The sequence below is a fragment of the Marmota monax genome, unplaced genomic scaffold, assembly GCF_021218885.2.
Source record: "Marmota monax isolate L192 unplaced genomic scaffold, Marmota_monax_Labrador192_F-V1.1 WCK01_AAM20220418_F8-fsc00224, whole genome shotgun sequence".
Classification (NCBI taxonomy): domain Eukaryota; kingdom Metazoa; phylum Chordata; class Mammalia; order Rodentia; family Sciuridae; genus Marmota; species Marmota monax.
In genome coordinates, this window is record NW_026693937.1 from 362,775 (window position 1) to 383,390 (window position 20,616).

The 20,616-nt window shown below is 39.0% G+C and overlaps 1 protein-coding gene across 13 annotated transcripts in view; it reads right to left on the reverse strand.

Moving 5' to 3' along the window:
* Positions 1–20,616, reverse strand: part of Tacc1 (transforming acidic coiled-coil containing protein 1) — a 160,599-nt gene that overhangs the window by 30,356 nt on the left and 109,627 nt on the right. For 12 of the 13 annotated variants that reach the window (XM_058585422.1, XM_058585418.1, XM_058585419.1 and 9 more), the window contains one exon: positions 15,071–20,214. In XM_058585422.1, the coding sequence (XP_058441405.1) occupies positions 20,146–20,214 (69 nt within the window). In that variant the 3' untranslated portion in view covers positions 15,071–20,145. Of the gene's footprint in view, positions 1–10,285; positions 10,450–15,070; positions 20,215–20,616 lie in introns of those variants that run through there. The other variant, XR_009228570.1, reaches the window with a different exon arrangement.

Genomic DNA, 20,616 nt, shown 5'->3' on the forward strand with positions numbered 1-20,616 from the left:
AGTGTCCAGTCAAACTGATTCCTAGTATGTTCCCTTCACTAAAACCCCGAGTTCTATTCTCTTTCACCAACTTCCCCATTTCTCAACAGCTCAAATTCAAACTGATTCTACTGTTCCTTAAAGTATTTTCCCCAGTTTCTGAAATGTCTACTTCTCAAGGTTACCTTCCCTGCTCTGCAGCCAAAGCCAGGCCTACTGAGGTGACCTAGAACAGTAGAAGTAGGGAATCCCAAGCCCATCCCAGTAGATCAGTGTTCTGTCCAGAGGGCATCTGCAGGGAGGACAGAGCTGCCTTGACAAGGGGAGCATTTGCCCCGAGGCTAAGCCAAAGGCAGATGGATTTCTATTTCAAGACTTAAACAAGGCTGTCAGTCACCAGAGGAAAGGTAGGGAAATTAAGTTCCCTTCTTTAGCCAATAGCTCAATCACTCTTTGAGAGTAACCTCAATTGCCATGAGAGTAACCTTTCCGTTGTCTTTTTTTTTTAATATTGCAATTAAATATATATGTATATGTATGTATATATGTATATGTATGTATATGTGTGTGTATAATTACACATAAAAAAACCAAAAACATATATACGTATATACATATGTTTTTTGTTTTTTTTTTACTGGAGATTGAATCCAGGAACATTTAACCATTGAGCCACATCCCCAGACTTTTTTCTAGTTTATTTAGAGACCGGGTCTCACTGAGTTGCTTAAGGCCTTGCTAAGTTGCTGAGGTTGGCTTTGAACTCATGATCCTCCTGCCTCAGACTCCTGAGCTGCTGGAATTACAGGCATGTGCCACCGTGCCTGGCTTTTTTTTTTTTTTTTTTTTTTTTGCTTGTTTGTTTTTGTTTTGTATTGTTCTGTTTTTGAGACAGGGTCTCACTGTTTTACCTAGGTTGAGTTTGAACTCTTGGGTTCAAGCCATTCTCCTGCCTCAGCCTCTTAAGTAGTTGGGACAACATTCATGTGCCACTATACCCAGTTAATGTTTCTATTGAAACTTTATTTAGTTTGGTTTGATTTTCCTTATATAGAATATCTTGGTTCCCCATTTATCAGGGCTTCCTCAACACATAGGCTGGCCAAGGTATAGCTCCAGGGATGCCATTTGCATTAACTACAGTACATCTATCAAGATAATGGGTCACCTCTTCTCTTTTTCTGGAAAGAGGTGCTGGAGATGAACCCCAAGCCTTATACTTACACATGCTGGGTAAGTGCTGTACTACTTACACCACTAGTCAGCCCCTCCTCTTTAAAACTGAGAAATAGCCTTTATTTTTCTTCTGTGCATTCCAAAATGTAAAACAGTTGAATGGAGGGAATACCTAAGTAATAGTCATACCACTAACACAAAGTTGTATGTGGCCTTGGATGAGTCATTTGGTCTCTCATCTGTAAAATAATAGGCTGGGATTAGACCATCTCTATGGTCTTGCCCTCTGGCAATAATATTTTCTGATCAGCAGAAAGGGGAATTACTTTGGCCAATAAATTACATGATAGGGAACTTTAATTATTCATTTTCTGCTATCAGTACTGTGGGGGACTTTACCGTAAATAAAGAATAAATGTGGGCTGTGGTTGTGGCTCAAGGGGTAGAGCACTTACCTAGCATGCATGAGGCACTGGGTTCGATTCTCAGCACCACATAAAAATAAAATAAAGGTATTGTGTCCACCTACAACTAAAAATATATATTTAAAAAAAATAGAATAAATGTTTGAAAAGTAAGTATGTTTAACCTGATTTAAACATTACAAAATGTATACATGGAGGAAAACATTATGTTACCTCATTAATGTGTATAATTTTTGTGTTTTTATGTACTAGTTAAAAATGAGTTTGATTTAAAAATGAAGTATAAAGAAATACTATAGGGGAGATAAAAATTTCCTCTACTCTCTTAGGGTCCCCATCTGAGACTGACATAAGACAGATTAACTCAGAAGAGCATACAGATTGTATTTACATGTACATGTGATCCTTCACAAGAAAAAAGAACACCCAAAGAAGAGGTAAGCCAGGCACAGTGGTACACACCTGGAATTGAAGCTATTTGTGAGGCTGAGGCAGGAGGATGGCAAGTTTGAGGCCAGCCTCAGCAATTTAGCAAGAACCTGTCTCATAAATAAATAGGACTGGAGATGTGACTCAGTGGCAAAGTGTTTAAAACCTAGTATTGCAAAACAAACAAACAAAAAACACAGAACCAAATACTTAACAGACCAAGGTGGGCAAAGAGTAGTAACTTATGGAAAAGTAACTTGGAAGATTAGGGTTAGTTTAACAAGGTTTGTTGGTACAGATTATTGGCCTTGACTCTCTGTCTCTGGTGATAAGAATATTTCTTTCCTCCTGGTAGGGGGATGAATCATCTTTCACATAGGAGTTTCATCCCTTGCTTTCTAGAAGAAAAGGGGACTCAGAGTGTCATCTTGCACCGGCTGGGCTTTGTTTTTTGTTTGGCAGTGCTGGGGATGGAACCCTGGTCCTCCAAGTTGCTTTCCACCCCCAGCCCTGGCTGCTGCTTTCAAAGCACCCTTAGCCCAAAACAATCAATATGCTAAAGCAGCATATTTAGGGGTGGCATGTCCCGAACTCCTTTCTACTCTGGCATTTCAAGTTGCTCAGTCCAGTTCCAACTTTAGCTCTCTGCTTGTAACGCTGTGGATTTTGAAGTCCAGTGAATGTGGACTCACTGTGACAAATCTCTCTGCTTTTATGCATTGAAACTGTGGTTACAACTTCAAAATGTAATAATTATTATCAGCTTGCAAAAGGCCTAAATTTTAGCAATTTGTTTTAATTACTCTTTCATACCTACTTTACAGAATAAAGGCAGGAGACATTTCTGTGTCCAACTTGTACTAAGTTCCTAACTTGTTTTCTATAACTATAATGTATACTGAATTCCCATCAGATGCTACGTAATAAGTAATCCTGGGCTGGGGATATAACTCAGTTGGTAGAGTGCTTGCCTCACATGCACAAGGTCCTGGGTTGAATCCTCAGCACCACACACACACACACACACACACACACACACAAGCAATCCTAGCTCCTCAGGAGGCTGAGGCAGGAGGATCCCAAACTCAGGGCCAGCCAGGCAATTTGGTGAGACTCTGTCTCAAAATAAAATAAAAAGGGCTGGGGACTTAGATCAATGGTAGAGTGCTTCTCTAGCACTCACAAAGCCCTTGGCATAATCCCCTGTACTTCAAATAAATAATAAAACAAAACACTAACCTTACTTAAATGAACAGCTTCTAGAAACTGCCAGAACCGGAGAACTGGGCAGCAAGGTATTCATAAATTGTCTGTGCTTTGTCTATAGGTTTATTCTAAAACTGAAGAGCAAAAAACAGGAATGAATATATATATATATATATATTTTTTTTTTTTTTTTCAGTGTTAGGAATGGAACCCAGGGCTCACATGTGCCAGGAAAGTGCACTACCTCTGAACCACATCCCCAACCCTGAAAATATTATTTACTGCAGAACCAAGCATTATGATCAGACCAATACAGAGGAAAATAGAATCCTCTATCCCTAAACTTGTGCCTCTGAATGAGAATTCTAGAATCAGCAAGTCCTATGGATTCCCTCATAATTTCTTTTGGGCTTTCTTCACCTTCTCTGGGACATACTCAGCTGCTTGTTTCAAGACTCTGTCTTCTAATATGACCTCAGATGATCATAATATGTGTACTGGCTGGCAATAGAAAGATAGAAAAGAAAAATTTAACAAATCAATTCCCAAACCAGTAAAGTTACCCACTGCCCAGCAGAGCCAGACCCTTGCAGATATGCATTCCCAATTCTCTTCCTTGATTTTTCTGAGCTTGGGACTTTCTGGGTCATTAAAGACTTAGTCACTAATTTAGTGGTCACTTGGGGTCATATAGCAGCTGTGGCCCTTCAGGACCTCACTTTGGCAAAGAAAACAAAAGAGGCAAAAAGACTGACCAGATGACTTCAGAAATGTAGGAAGCAAAGCTTTTCATTCTAAGTGTTTGTGGGGTTCAAATAATGGCTCATCCAGGATTTTGTTCTGTCAAATCACAACTTGGCCACTTATCTGGCAAACATTATAACCCAGTGCTAAAGAGGACAGTGGAGGAACACTCACTTCACTACCCACCTTCTGTGATATCAAATCCCAGAAAGGAGGTTCAGGAGTCTCTTTTTAATCTATAATATCCAACAAGCCTGTGTCAGGAGTTCTACTTGTGAGGTGACAAATGCAGAAAGAGTGCTCCTGAAATTAACTTATAATCTAACAAATGTGCAAAAGTAGAAAATTAGAGCTGTGCTTCTCAATTGCTCAGTGGTATGTTGCAGATGATTTATTACTAATAGGTCACTAAAATCTGTAAATGGCTATTTTGAAAATGTAAATTACAGTGGATTCAAGGTCATCTTTCAGTATTAAAAAAATTTTTTTTGTTGTTTTGCTTTTTTAAGTCCTCTGGCTGGGGACATAGTACAGTGGTAGAGTATGTGCTCAGCATGTATAAGGTTCTGCGTTCCATGTTGCATCTCAGCAAAAAAAAAAAAAAAAAAAAATCCTCCACAGGAATTCTTATGAAGGAGAGAGTTGGAGAGTTGTTTTTTAAGGACATTTAGGTATGAAAAGATAGGACTGAAAACAAACCCTGAAAAAGACAGATCATATGGAGGAATTTTTGTTGGCTATTGTGATTTGAAATAGATAAACCTTGGAAGGGGAATGAGGTGGTCTAGGCAGTGCAACTGAAGATAGGGATTCCAAATTAAGTCACCTAGGTTCACATCTCTGACACCTGCCACAATGCACCAAGTGTGGAGGAAAGTGTGAAACAATCTTAGAAGACAGGACAGGCACTGTGCATCTCCAGGAGTCTCCCAGACCATCTCTCTGGAACCCTCTCACTAGGAGCTTCTTAAAGTCACCTCTATCATTCCAGAAGTCTAGCTCACCACAACACCAGACTGGCCCTACTGGTATTTCAGTCAGAGTGGTCAGGTGGATGGTGCCAAACCATAGGATGGAATCAGATAGCAGAGCTGGGTCTTTGGTATGCCTCGCCAGCAAGTTGGGCAAGCTTACCCCAGTCATTTCATTAACCTCATGATAATACAATCCTGCATTTGGGGGTACTGAAAAATGTGGACTCCCTGTATTTCTTATGGAGAGGTTTATTTTGCAATAAATATTTAGTATCAGAGCATGATAAGCACACAGTAAGTACTAAATATTACTAGGCATGTCTAATATTCAGATTTAAGTTGCAGTCCTATGAATTTAACTTGTTTTATAGTAGTTGTACATCCATGGAATTTTTGTATTCTTTTTATTATTTTGGTGAACATTTTCTTAAAAAGATGCTAATGTTCATATTTGAGTCAACACAAGTATAGAGATTAGAGATAGCAATTAGACACAAAATAATAAGAACCCACTGGAGGAAGGAAGCTGGGTTGAAAGCCCACCATAAGAAGACAAGCCTACCTAGAATTAGCAATCTAGGGAGGGCATGGAACATTACATAAGCCATAGAATGGAGATTCGGAATCAATTCAACTTGTATCTTCGAGAGTCAAGGAAATCCATAAGTAATAACTCAGCCAAAAACATATATACAGCATCATTCAATGCTTTCTTAAATGAAGAGAAGGGGGTGCCCTGTGGGACTGCATATACATTCTTACTGTTCTGCCTAAGGGAGAATGTGGTGCAGATGAGGATTATTCATGATATGTACAAAGCACAGATGGCCTGAGTGCCAACTTGACTCTGCTACATGATAGCTTAAGTCTGGTTTCCTCATCTGTAAAATAGGGATGATAATATAGGTTGTTTATAAAGTCTGTAGACCTAAGTAAATACACATAATACCATTAAGGACATCTTCCAAGGACATCTTCTCTCTCTCTCTTTCTCTTTCACACACACACACACACACACACACACACACACACACTTTTTATGGATACAGTGTATTAGCACCTAGTCAGAAAAAAAAATGTGAGACTTTGAAATAGGCCAAGAAAGCTTCAAGGGTGCTCATATTAGCTCACCCATCTGTGTTATCTCCATCTTTTATTGTCCTTCAGTATAAGCTCAATTAGGGTAGGAACTTCATAATTCCAGCACTGAGAACAGTAGAACTAAACACCAAGAAACCACCCACAAACAATATTGTAGATAGTCAATGAGTCATTTTTAAGTGATAATTTTTCTTTCTTATGGTGCTGGCAATAGAATCCAGAGCCTCATACATGTTAGGCAAGGACTCTACCACTGAGCTAGACCTCCAGCCCAAATAATGAGTGAATTAGAACAGGGGCTGGGGAATTTTTTTGCAAAGTACCAGATAGTAAACCAAATAGATGTGCTGGGCCCTATGGTCCCTCTTGCCACTGTCAATTCTGCTACTGTAGTGTAAATGAATGAGCATGGCTGTGTTACAATAAAAGTTTATTCCAAGGACATTGAATTTGAATTTAATATAATTTTCACATGACATGAAATATTATGCTTCTTTGGGGGGGTGGGTGCATTTAAAATTGCAAATACCATTCTTAGCTTGAGGATCATATAAAAATAGGAAGTGAGCTGGATTTGGTTCTTGTCTGTAGTTTGCTGATTCCCCCAATTAGATAATGGATATGTCAAGGGCAAGAATTATACCTTATTCATGCAACTTTAAATCTGGCCCTTCTAACATAAAAGGCATTCAAATAATGTTTGTTAAATTAAGTAACAAATGGATGGAGGCAAAAGAAAGATTCTTCAGGGGAGTGATTTGCTAAATCATTTCAGACCGATCTCATTGATAGTGATGACAGGATGATGGCTTGGTCATGCCCTTCGTGTGGGTGGGGTGGCAATGACTAGTCCCCAAAGCATCAACCAAGTCTTTTGTCATAATCACTTTTATCTGAAATCTTAAGTGACATGAGTGTTTCATATGCCTACAAACTGCCTTAAATCTTTTCTAGAAAAAAAAAGAACTATAAATAAACTCAAATAATAGTTGCTGATCAAAAAAAATTAAAAATAAAAGGGACTAGCCTTACATTGTAAGATACTACTTTTCCAGACAAAGTAGGAAAACTGTCAGACTATTAAATTATTGGCATTGATTATATAGAGACCAGAGCTAGGATTTTTCCAGAATTATAAAAAAAAAAAAAAGGCAGAGCAATGTCCAAAGGCACAGATAGGCTCAGAATTTGATCCACTTACAGAAATGAAATGCACCCAATTGGAATCTACAGATGTACAGATGCTACCTAAGTTTCCTCCTGATACACATGCCTCCCTCCCCCTCACTCATGTTGTCTCCCAAATAGCCCAAAAGCATTTGCCTGCAGCCAAGTGGATTCTGAGGATCATGTGTCCATGAACATGAACATTGACTTACAAAGTTATGCATACAAAGGTACAACTATATTTTTGCTTAGGGCATCATAATTCTATTCTTTTTTTTTATTCATTGTGCCTATGATCTAATTTCATAGAGGGCTCAACCAAATGTCAATTTGGATGGTAGAGTTTCAAATAAGAATCCCATAAAAAAGAATCGTTCTTCAATATAGGACTATATCCAAATAAATCAGGAGAATAGCTATGTTAGGAGAATATGACTGGAATATGAGAGAAACCTGAGAAGAAATTGGAAAAGAGCTCAAGTTTTAACAGTAAATTTAAAATGTTAGAATATGCAAACACTTGAGCAGTTTTAAAGAGAACATAGAGTCATAGAGTTGTTCCAAACTCCTGGTATTTCACAGGTGTCTAGGAAAGAGGTAGACAAAATGAAATAGACTGTCCCGGGGCCCCAGAGAACAAGTTCTGGCCCTGATCCTAGCTCTCATCTGAGCTTGATTTGGGGTCTTTTCACAGAATATGCAAAGGAGGGCTTGCTTTCTTTTAGGGAAAACTAACTCATATTGATTTATTCCTTCTAACTATTATTTATTTTTCAGTACTGGGGATTCAGCTCAGGGTAACTTAACCTGAGCCACATCCCAGCCTTTTTTGTATTTTATTTAGAGACAGGCTCTCACTGAGTTGCTTAGGGCCTCATTGAGTTGCTTAGGGTCTCGCTAAGTTGCTGAGGCTGGCTTTGAACTCCCAATCCTCCTGCCTCAGGCTCCTGAGCTCCTGGGATTTCAGGTGTGTGCCACAGCACTTGGCTATTCTTTCTAATTTTTTAAAAGTTACTAAATATTTCTTATTGAAAAAGAGATTGCCCATTGCCTACTTTGCTATAAGCACAGTAATTCTTTTGGCAGTGTTGGGGATTGAACTCAGAGCCTCATGTGCACTAGGAAGTGGTAGTCATCTACCACTGAGTTTAATTATCATCATTAAAGTAAGGACCAAGAGTTCATAGTCCATTCTTGTGCCATATAAGTACAAATGTTTGAACAAAACAAGGAGATGTAGGGGCTGGGGTTGTGGCTCTGTGGTAAAGCGCTCGCCTAGCATATGTGAGGCACTAGGTTTGAGCCTTAGCACCACATAAAGATAAATAAATAAAGATATTGTCCATCTACAACTAAAAAATTAAAAAAAAAAAAAGTAAGAGGGAGACGTAGGGGACAGGAAAAAGGGGAGAGACACAGACAATGGCAGTTTCTTCCACCAGTGCCTACACTGGCTCAGCACCTGTGGAGGCTTTGTATACCACTGAGCTAGACCTAAAGCCCAAATAATGAATGAATTAGAACAGGGGCTGGCAAATGTTTTTTGCAAAGAACCCCAAACCAGTGGGACAAGATGTGAAAGGGTAAATGTTGAGGGCTAGCAATAAAAGAAGGAAAGATTTCTTTGCAACTCTTCTGTAAATATAATCTTATCCTAAAATAATTTTAAAATGTTTAGAGAAGCCAGAGGTATTTCAACAAATATTCCAGTAGGATCATCGTTTTACCAGACCTCTGGAATTCTGATTTCTATCTATGTGACATTGTGATGAATGATCTTGTTTCCTGAAACTCATTTTCTTAATTCAAAGCCTTGGATGCAACTTTAAATTTTATCACATTTCTGAAAATATGTGGTAAACTCATAACTCAGTCACTTGGTGGTTTAACTAACACATGAGTATTAATTACTTGTGGTTACTGAATTGAAGTGACATTGGTGGAAAACATAAAATTACCCCAATCTAGTTAGGATTTAAATAAAAGATCTTGTTTATAGCTTATACACATATTTATCATTTTGAATTGAACTGTGCCAAGAGAGTTGCATACAAGAACTTGTAATTAAGGAAAAATCTTATTTCTAACAGAGGAAGTTTATTTATTTTTTTCTTTTTTGTGGTGCTGCAGATGAAACCCAGGGCCTCAGGCTTGTTCGGCAAGTGCTCTACCTTGGAGCTGCAGCCCCAAAGTTTCATTTTTTAAATTTTATTCATTTATGTTTATTTGGTGTGAGGATCGAACCCAGCACCTTGAACGTGGTAGGTGAGCGCTGTACTGCTGAGCCACAACCCTAGCCTGGTTTCATTTTATTTTAGTTGCATGGCAGGTTAGGTTTTGGCAATGGGGGCAAAACAGAATGGGGTTCTGAATCTTCATAGGCCATCCTCTGTGGCCACAAGGAGGAGGGAGGTTGGTATGTTGGGGATGGGAGGAGGAAAGAAAAATTTTGCTTTTCTTCTTTTTTAAAAATAGATTTTCTTTTTTAGAATAGGCCCACATGCTTTTATCCTGTAAATGCCCCCTCCTAACTTCCTCTTTTTTCTCTCCAATACAGTCAAGGATTGCAAAGGAATTTTTATGCCATTTTCTGATGTCAGCTTCATATTCCTAAAGTCTTAATTTCTTCAAGTTATCATAAACGCTGTTCATCAGTGACAACATGTTCTAACTGTATAGTTGACTTTTAAAAACAGGGAGGTTTGTAGTTAGGTGTAAGCACACGTTCACCATACAGGTAGTCTCAGGTTTAATCCCCAGAACCATATTAAATACTTAGATACTGCAATCACAAGTTATTTTTTTAAAACCCTGGGCCAATCCAATAGCATCCCTCCCCTCGTGACATAATGACATTTAAGTTTCTCAAAATAATTTTGTGTACCTCCCTATCCTATACCCATACCTCTATACAGGGGTTGACCCCAGGGCTTCCTGCAAGTACTCCACCACTGAGCTACATCTCCAGCCTTTAAAATAGTTCTAAACTTTTCAGGCCCCCCAACCCAAGGCATTCAAAATTGAAACCCAGAACACACATATATACATGTAAGTATAATCAAATGTTCCTAAAACAGTACTCACCTTCACCATGGGCTTGAACAACAAGCATTCATCCTTTTGTGTTCTCTTCTCATTCAGTCTCTTAACAGGGTTTGTCTTCCCGTTTGAAAGGCATGGCCCTGAAGACTGCAAGACTTTGGGAGCGAAGCCCTCCAGTGAACATTCACGCACATTTGCACTGGAAGCTGATGTAGGAAGTAAAATCACATTTTAGATGTCATATTTTCTTGCTGATAAATGGTGAAGTGATAAAAATCAACTGATAAATAAAAAACAGGTCTGGAAAAGTCAGGACTTCATAAACAAATTGTAGCAGGAGCCAACCTTTCAGAGAAATAGAAGACACACTGATTATTGTACACCACCATGAGGGCCTGGACTCTTTTTTTTTCTTTCTTTTGGTACCAGGGATTGAACCCCAGGGGCACTTAACCACTGAGCCACATCCCCAGCCTCTTTTTTATTTTGGGACAGGGTCTCACTATGTTGCTTAGGGCCTCCCTGAGTTGCTGAGGCTGGCTTTGAACCTGCAATCCTCCTGCTTCAGCCTTCTGAGATTCTGGGATTACAGGCATGTGCTGCCACGCCTGGCCAGGGCTTGGACCCTTAATATGCTAGTAAAATATTGGGATTATGCCTGCATTCACCAGGTAATTGTGTCATTTTAATGTCTAGAAGAAAAATACCTAAGTCTATACATGATGTCTCATAGTTGAATATTTGTGATTGAGTTTGCACATCCTAAGAACTCAACACATTTTGATTTATTCTCAGAAAAGCAGAAAATACAGGTTAGTCAACTCACAGTGGGTAACTCAACTACTGAGTCTGTGGGCCTTTTCCAGAGAACTTAGAGTGTGTCTGCTTGAATCATAGGGACACTGGCTGGGTACAGCAGCCATGATGACACTCTCACCCTTGGGAGAGGACTTCAAGAACATAGCCAATTTCTTCATCTAGGGGACAAAAACTGTGGTCCAGAGAGGAGCAGGCTTCCAGAGAAAACGAGAGCAGAGTCTTGGATGTTGATTTGGGATTTGAGCCCAGGCTTTTTCTCTTATTGTGTTGTGGGCTGGTGACTTCACCTTTCTGAATGCTGTAGCCAAAGCAAACATGGGGAAAATTTCTGCACACTGGCCAGCTATGAGAAACCCACTATTGTCGACACATCCCAAGCAGGTATTTTAATGACTTTAAATGGAAGAAATTGGGGAATCTTTTGTCTGGCACACACACATAGAGGGGAACTTGTAAAATCATAAAATTGCAGGAAGGTTTCCTCTGGTGTTCTCAACCCCAAATCCCATGCAGCTGACAAAAACTAGGACCACAATCCACGTCTCAAACTTCTATGCAAAGCTCTTCCCATCAGACAGGGCTCCCTGAAAAAAAGGAGAGTTGGAGTTTCTTTTCCCTGAACACTGCTGCTTCAGAATTGCAATTGATTATGCAGTTTTGACTAGGGTTCATATTTTCATACTTCTGAACTTTGGTGATATGATCAGGCAAAGTCTTCTCTGCTATCCATTGAATTATTCCTGCATGAGATGAAGAAAGGGCAAGACAATTCACTTAGTGAATAAGAAGTCCTCTGTATTGTTAGCTACTATATTCCAGAGAGCGGTCTTAAGGAGAATGGGAATTGAAATCAGAGAAATCTGAGTTCAAATGCTAGTGCCACTTTCCTAGCCAACTGATGTTATAAGTGTGTTAGCCTCATTTCCCCCATCAGTTAAAAAAACAATCCTACTTACATGGAATAGGTGATGTGCCATACTTGTTAGGAAACTTGGCGCACACAAAACTCAAATATCAGTTACCCTTTCATTTAAATTGGATAAAAAATAAATTTCTGTTAGCTGAGGTATATCTGTTCTTGAACATTTGTTTTCATAGGAATAGAACTTCAAAGAATTGTACATTTTGGCAAAAGAAAAAGAGATAATAGAAATCTGGTATTTTATAGCTGGCATAGGCCTGGGCAGTCTTGAGGTAGGTGGTAACACACAAACAGGAATTTCCATTTCCCACGTTATAACTCAATTGCCCCAACTTTGGGACCTCCTCTTTTATTTATTTATTTAAATTGTAGTTGGACACAATATTTTCAATATTTTATTTTTATGTGGTGCTGAGGATCGAATCCAGGGCCTCGCATGTGCTAGGCGAGTGCTCTACCACTGAGCACAACCCCAGCCCTGGGACCTCTTCTTATCCTCAGTTAATTTTCAATTCCTTCCCTTCTTGCTACTCACAGATAAAAGAACAAAGTTAGGTAACTTTAAATTTCCAAAGCTTTGTAATTTTGGTATGCCGAAGAAAACCAATAAAATCATTCAGCTTTACAAGGAAGCCATCATTAGAATTTATTTTATTTATTATGAGGTGCTGGGGATGAAACCAGGGTTTCTCACATGCTAGGCATAGACTCTACCATCCAGCCTCTGAAAATTTCTTAGACTCTAGGTTTTAGATGGTGATAATTGTTTACCGAGGACCTGAGGGCCAGGCACTATGCTAACGTTCCTGCTGGAGTCTTCACAATCATCGTCTGAGGTACAAACTATTAGGCCAGAATTTTAAAAAACTGAAGCCCTTGGAGATAAGTAACTGAGAAGCTGTGGTCTGATCCTAGGTAGAACCCAATCTGTGTTGTTCACAATAGCCTAGTATTTACCCCTTGTGAACATCCTTTCTGTTAAGTTTTCCCTTCTAGACATGTTCAGCACTGTCTGAACAATTCCATGCCTTCTTGTCCCATACTGGGGGTTAGACTTATCTCGTAGATCAGAAGCACCACTGTTCCCACCTTTAGGAATACACCTTAGGTAAAATAACACATAATGACTGAGTTAAGAAATGTAGACAAGGAATGGCTTTCTTTTGGGAAAAAAATAGTTTTAATTAGCATATCATTTATATTTAAATGAAGTTTCAATCAAACATGAAAAAGTGATTTTTTTTTTCATGTTTCATTTTAAACTGCAAATGCAGCAGTATTTGGTGAACAAATATAGTTAAACCACATTTGGGATTGATTGGTTCTTATATGCCTAGAAACTTACAAAATGATATAAATCCATACAAACCTGGGAGGACTTGGATTTCAAGAGCTTAAAAAAAAGAATAAGTGTCTATTAGTATTTAGCCTATTTTGAATAAAAACCACAGGGTTTGGTAACATACAGCCTTGGTCGTATCACTCCTCTCTCTGGATTGCAGTTGCTACTGTGAATGAACTTAAATTGCCTATGTGTTTTTTTCATATTTTGCCTACTTTGCCATAATGAGAAACTTTAAAAAAAATATTTATGTTTTTTTAGAAGTAGTTGGATATAATACTTTTATTTTGTTGATTTATTTTTATGTGGTGCTGGGGATCGAACCCAGGGCCTCACACATGCTAGACAAGCGCTCTACCGCTGAGCCACAATCCCAGCCCCATGAGAAACGTTTTTATCATGACCTAACTACCCATAAATTTGTATCTGAAGCTAATCTCACAAACAATATTTATCCTTAACTTGTGCAATGACTTCTGGTATTTGCTGTCATAGTTTCATAAAAATGTGGCCACCGGGGATGTAACTCAGTGTAGAGCACTTGCTGAACATGTCTTAGACCCTGGCTTCCGTCTCTAGCAGATCTGGAAAAAAAAGAGAAAATTGATAGCTAAGATGATCCTGTGTGGAAAAAACAAATAACCCCCCCCCACACACACACACACAAAAAAAAAAAGCCAAAAAAACATTGGTGTGTTGGACTTGGTGGTGTGTACCTGTAATCCCAGCTACTCAGAAGACTGAGGCAGGAGGATTAAGTTTGAGATCAACCTGGGCAACTCAGTGAGACCCTCAGCAACTTAACAAGAACTTGCCTCAAAATAAAAAGGCCTGGGTAGATGTAGGTCAGTGGTAGTGCACTTACCTGCCATGGGCAAGGCCCCGAGTTCACTCCCAGTACCACTAAAAACAAAACAAAACAAAACAAAACAAAAAAAACACTGGTGGTCTTAAGTTATGCAAGAATAAAGCTCTTTTAGAAGAGTAGAGGATAAGTTCCATCTTATTTTTCTCAATAATTCTCAGAAAAGGAGATTATTCCTGTGATTTTTATAGGGTTCTCTTTGCAGTTCAGGAACACACTGAAGTGAAACATTCCTTTGAGGAACTTTATTGACTGCAATGTCTTAGGATGGTCAAATGGTAAGATTGTGATAGGGCTCTTCTTTCCTTAGGGGATCCTTACCTAGTCTTAAAATGGAGCTTTGACTCTATCTTTTCCAGTAATACAACCCATGAAATTTCCTGTCTGCTCCCCTTGAGGGGAGTTGGCCTGGCTAGTATTTAAAAAGTTTTTCCTGGTATTAACCTAGAAGAAACAAAAAAACTTCAACTATTTTCTGTGGGCTGTAATGTCGACACAGCTCTGGCTCATCCTGTGCCCTTCAACAAGTCAGCAAGCTTAAGATGACTTAGCTTCTTAGGACTTGAAAAATACTCAGAGTAAGACAGTCTTGAAGCAAAAACAAGAATCACCCACCCAGCTAAAAACTGTTTGCACAGATGCAAAGTCATGGATATTTACATGGCAAGGTCTGAATCCCAAAGTTTGTTTTGTTTTTAATTACACACTCAGCCAAATGCATAAAACCTCAAAAGTGAGTGTAGGGAAAAATGTCATCTTTCCTATTTTTAGACTGAAATATGGAACTCATAAAAATAAGCAAAGCTGCTGTAAATTTTCACACTTGGGGATAAAATGAATTATAACTAGAAACAACACCACCACACACACACCCAGATCTAACAGTGATAAACAGTTTTTATTCAGGCAATGAAACATGGAAAAAATATATTAGTAATCATTATAATAATTTCATTTGTGTGAGTATAACTTTTACAAATATTTACCTGACATATAAAAAGGGAAATTACTATGTATATAAAATTTATGCAGATGATTATTCCACACAACACAATCCTGATAGCAGTAGTCAATGCAGCACTCACCCTTGCAGGTGAGGGGCCCCTCACACTCTTTGGGGAGCCCATGGGGACACAGTGGAAGCAGATGTGCAATAAACATTTACTTGTTGGCACATTAGTACAATGGATATCTATTGGCAAACACACACTTGCTAACAGCAATACTAAAAAGTTTACTGCTACCTCTGAGGTTTAAAAAAAGCCTGGATCCTGTCCCAGTAGCTGGGAAGGACCCAGGCTGAGGCTGAGGCTGCGGGTGTGGTAACCTACACACTGCCCTGTATCTGTACTGGGCGTGGCTTCAGAGTTCAAATTTTTTATGTCCATTTGAAAGTTATTCATAAATATAGAGTATCAATTAATGATGTGACTAGGAAATACTCTTTGGAGTATATTCCAGATACCACTAAAAGGCAGAGGGAGGGAGAAAGTGGCATCCTGACAGTTGGAAAGTAAAAAGTCGACACAGGGAAGGTTCAGGCCACACCTCAGCTTCAAGCCTGGCCTCCTCTGTACAAGTTGAAGCATTATACAGACTGCCACAGGCCAGCATCACACACAATATCTCCATATTAGAACTATAACCAGAATATATATATATATATATTTATATAATAGCTGTAACCATATTACAGTTAATAAAGTCATTCCTTAGGAATCTTGTTTGTCCAAATCTAACTGCATGCTAAGAGGCACAGAAATGGGATTGCATTTGGACAAAAAACTACGAAAGTGCAATCTTTAGTCTCCAGATTCAAGTTTGGTGCTGGGGAGTGGGTCTTCACTGGAGAATGCTGCTGGATATATGACCTTCTAGAGGAGATCCTTGGAGAAAAGAGTCTATTATATCAACTCTTTCACTTTTCCTGTATAGGAGACTCAAGGATTGAGAGGCAATTTGTTCTCCTCCACCCCTGCCCCCAGGGCTGGGGCTGGAACTCTACCACTAAAGTTAGTAGGCAAGCACTCTACCACTGAGCTCATCCCCAGCCAGTACAATATTTAAAAAAAAATAACTGGAATCTAGAGGCCAGTCAAACCATTTTGGACAGAGGTCTCCTCAAAAAATTCTTTATTAAAATCTTTGAAAGATGACTTTTTAGACTAAGCTTTGGCTTGACATTCTGGGATTCCCAGACTATATTTGTTCTTCAATAAGCAAATAATAATTTGTTAGCTTTTAAAATTCTTCAGAATATATACAGCTTTATTTTAAAATCCCTTGCTTAAGTCATTTTAATCTTTCAAGACCTGGTTTCTCTCTTCCTAAAAACAGGATAAAAAAGTCTGTGAGCAAGCTCACACAGTTATACAACCACAAGGAGACAACAGTCATAAACAGTTAATGAGATGGCTACCAACTGTAATGAAAAACCAAAAGGAAGTAAAAAGGGGGTGCTTCAGAATGCTTACTACAATAAAAAAGGATATGCTGAGTCACTTCCAACCCAGTGTACCAATGCTTATTCTTAAAAAAAAAAAAACAAACCTTAAGCAAGCAAATACACACACACACAAACAAACAAACAAAAATCCCCCAACCCCTTCATGAGGCACAGAGCTGCCATATTTTTTTTTACCTTTTCTGAGGGTGAGTGCTTTAACTTGGCTGCTCAGTCAGTTTAAGAACATTTGGGGCAGTTTATTCTCCCTATTTATAATTAGAACTAATTCAGGGCTATTTAAAAGATATCTAAGTATGTGCCGGGGGGTTGTGCCAAGTGTGGATAAGTAGGAAGGGCCATTGGCTGGAAAGAAGATTTAACTTGAGCTATTCTCCAGAACTACAGGCGAATCTCCCCTCAGATCCCATAACTTCTAGAAGTCTGCTGAATCCTGTTTTTCACTGTCATATGCTTCTGCACTTCCTAATTTGGGCTGCATCTGAAGAAGCTAGAAACCATGTGAGAACACGGGGCCTCTCAATATTTCCAGAGCAGTTTTACAGAACAAAAAAGGTTTAAGTAAATCACCGGCTTCAAGTAGCTCACCTAACTAGAGTAAATCCCGGGAGGTCTGATGTGACCAACTATCTACACTACATAGTAAACCGTTCAGTCCGTTTTCTTTCAAAATACTGCTAGATAAAAGTCATCTACACTTTGGCAAAGTCAGAAACTGAAGAAATGGCTCTGGATTCAGTCTCAGCAAGATCACTTAATATTCCCAAACCTAAGCCAGAAGCTAACTTCCATTTCCCACTTTCGCTTTCATAACCCGGTTTTTAAAATTGACTGTCTAACAAGTAATTTGGTCCTCATACATGCCGAAGCAAATTCTAGAGTATATTCTTACTCTCCAGAGTTCTAAACGCTTTTTTTTTTTAATTTTTGGCTTATGTTTAAAGAAAAATAAATATACTTCACTCTGTCTAGTATATTCTCTTCATCTGCCAGTTGTAATGATATATTTTGAGTCTTGTTTGAGAGTATCCATCTATTATAGAATGGCAGCCATTTCCTTGTAATGGTCATGACTGAGGTCAGTGACAAATATTACTTAGCAAGGGCTCTTTCATGCAGCACCTTCATTCACTGGGGTCTAGTTTTCAAGATTTTTTTTCTACTAGTGTGCTAGGGAAGGACTGTCGTTACCTCTGTTTTAACACAGCAGAGTGTGCTTTTAAAATACATAATAGCTTAAACAGATGATTATAGGGCTGGGAATGTAGCTTGGCAGTAGGGCACTTGCCTAGGATATGTGAGGCTCTGGGTTCAATCCCCAGCACTGCAAAAATATTTTAAAAAGAAAAAAAATGACTATGGATTTATAATGGAGACTACTATAAGCTTTTCATACTTAAAACAGATCAATTTAAAACAAGTAAACATGAATGTCAGCAAAACACAGCAGTAAAGGGTTTGCACTGTTTCTTTCTGCAAAATGCAAAATCAACTCCCCTCGTAGTAGAGGACTAGAGAAAAAAGTGGTCATACCACTGGAGACACTTGTACCCAATACTGTGACTCCTGGTACAGCATTTACATTAAACCACAGTCACTACTTTCAAAGCCCAAATGATTGTCAAGCCACTTCTCCAACCACAAATAATTTGTTTTGTTTTGTTGTGGTTTTTTTTTTTGTACAAAATGTTAAGACAATAGGCTTTGAAATATAGCCTAAGCACCAATTATGATAAATGCATATTGGTAAAACATGACTCTGGTTTTAAAAGACATTATCAACTTCCCTGGGGCTAAAGATTGCACCCACATGAGCAATACACTGCTAAAGAAACACTTTTTTTTTTTTTTTAAGATCTATAGAGGTTCTCCACGAGGCACAATTCATTGTTGAAGCTGGCTCATGCAACAGTTTTACAAGAGAAGTAGGAAAACGGACATGTACTGAACATAGTGCATATCACCACTTTCAGGGTGTAAGATTAAGACAAAAGAGTGCTTTATAACACTTGCATGGGTTTGTTTTTTGCCTATTAAGTGAAAGGGGATTCGTGGGAAATTTCCATTTTGGGGTTAACGTCCCACCACTCTGAACTGTGTCCAGCAATAGCTGGAGGAACTTGGTTTTGTCTGTATAGACCTTCTCCCTGCACCTCCTTCCCTAGTGTTCAGACTGTTTTGTTCAAACATATGTGCTAATTTTTGGAATGGGTCACACATTATTTTTACTGCCTGCTTTGTTAAAAATTCTATCTTAAGTTTGAAAGGATTTTTTCTTTTTTAAATATCCAAAAAACAATGTACCACACTTGTAAAGACAAAGAGATTACTGTTCCTTTGCCTTGTAATTGGTAACAGGGCTATAGTTACTTTTTAAATAAGACCATCTAAGCTTTCACAAATAGATTTTTCTTTGCATATTTCAGAGATGACAAAGGTGAGATGTTGGTTTTGCATCAACAAAAGGAAGCAGAAGGCTAAATGACTCCAGGGCAGATTTCACAAACCCCAGCTTTGAGGGATTTCTGCACCGATGTTCATGCAGAAAGCAGACACCACTTTCAGTAGAAGGACTCAGTGCCAAAGGGCTGTCCTTATCAATATGCAGGGGTGTCTAAATACCAAGGCAATGAAACAGCATGGCAGAAAGTCTTCCCTAGATGTGAAACTCATGTCTACGTCCTTCACATCTTGGATGCCCCCCAGTTTCTTTCTTTCCTTTTCTTTTTTCGGGGGGGGGGGGGTCAGGAGAAGACAGTGCTTCTGGGCTCAACTGACCCTCTAGTCTCAGCCTCCTGAGTAGCTGGAGTACAGGCATGTGTCACTGTACTTGATACCCAAATTTGTAAGTTAGCATTTGGAAACAGGGCTGTTTCAAAACAGGGTTTTACATTTATAGATATATGTTCTTCTATGTGCTGTAGGGAAAAAGCAGCAGCATGTATAGATAGAGATGTGTGAAGGATAATGTATATAACAAGGATACTCAAAGCCCCTTCTTGTTTATAAACTGGAAATAACAAAAGGCCAGATCATCTCCTTCAATAAAACCAGTGATACTGAAAATTAAAAGATTATAAGATCATAAAAATATCAGACAGGTAGTAGAGGAGATAACCCCAAATGGTAGCCACAAAATCACAAATTATAAACTTGGGAGAAGGAAAGATGACTTTAAGACCAACTAAGACAGAGAAATCACAAACCCAGGCTCTGCAGCCTCCCTAACTGAACCTGATGCTGGGGAGCTGCAAAGGACTCCAGCACTGGCAGATCACACTCCTTCCTGACTGGGCTAACCTCCAGGGCTCCTTCCAGGGCTGCTGTACTGGCAACTAAGCGGGACAGGCAGCGGTGGGTCTGTGCTTTTTTTTTTTTTTTTTTAATTTTTTTTTCTCTGCAAAGGTACCATTATTCCTAGATAAGGCAAGATACTTGTGGTCATGACAGAAGCATTGGAGTGCAGATCTGCTACGTGAAGAGAGGAATCTCAGTCAGTCTTTCCCAGCTTTGCAATCAGCTCGTCACAGATTTTTGTCAGTTCTTCAATTTCTTGGTTCTAAAAGACAGACGATATGATTATAAGCAGGCCACTTTGTGTTCTAAGATAAAGGGAATTATAGCTAGATAGTCCCAGGACTGGCTAGATCCTACCTAGACAACCTAATTCAGTGATTCTTTACTTTTCTATATTAGAGATCTTGTGAAGAAAGGAAAATGCTAATCCTTCTCCCCTGTAAATGTGCATGTACTCATAGTACTGGGCTTAACTGAGTAGAGGGTGAGGTGGGTAGTCACCAGTCCTCTGAAGCCTGTTTGTAAACAACTCAGTTCCCAAATTTCTTGTTTTCATAGGAACTGTGTGAGGTACTTTTCAGCAACACAAACATTTGAGTCTCACTCAATCCATCAGCTTCTCTAGGAGTTGGGATTCTGGCATCAGAGTATCCCAGGGAACATG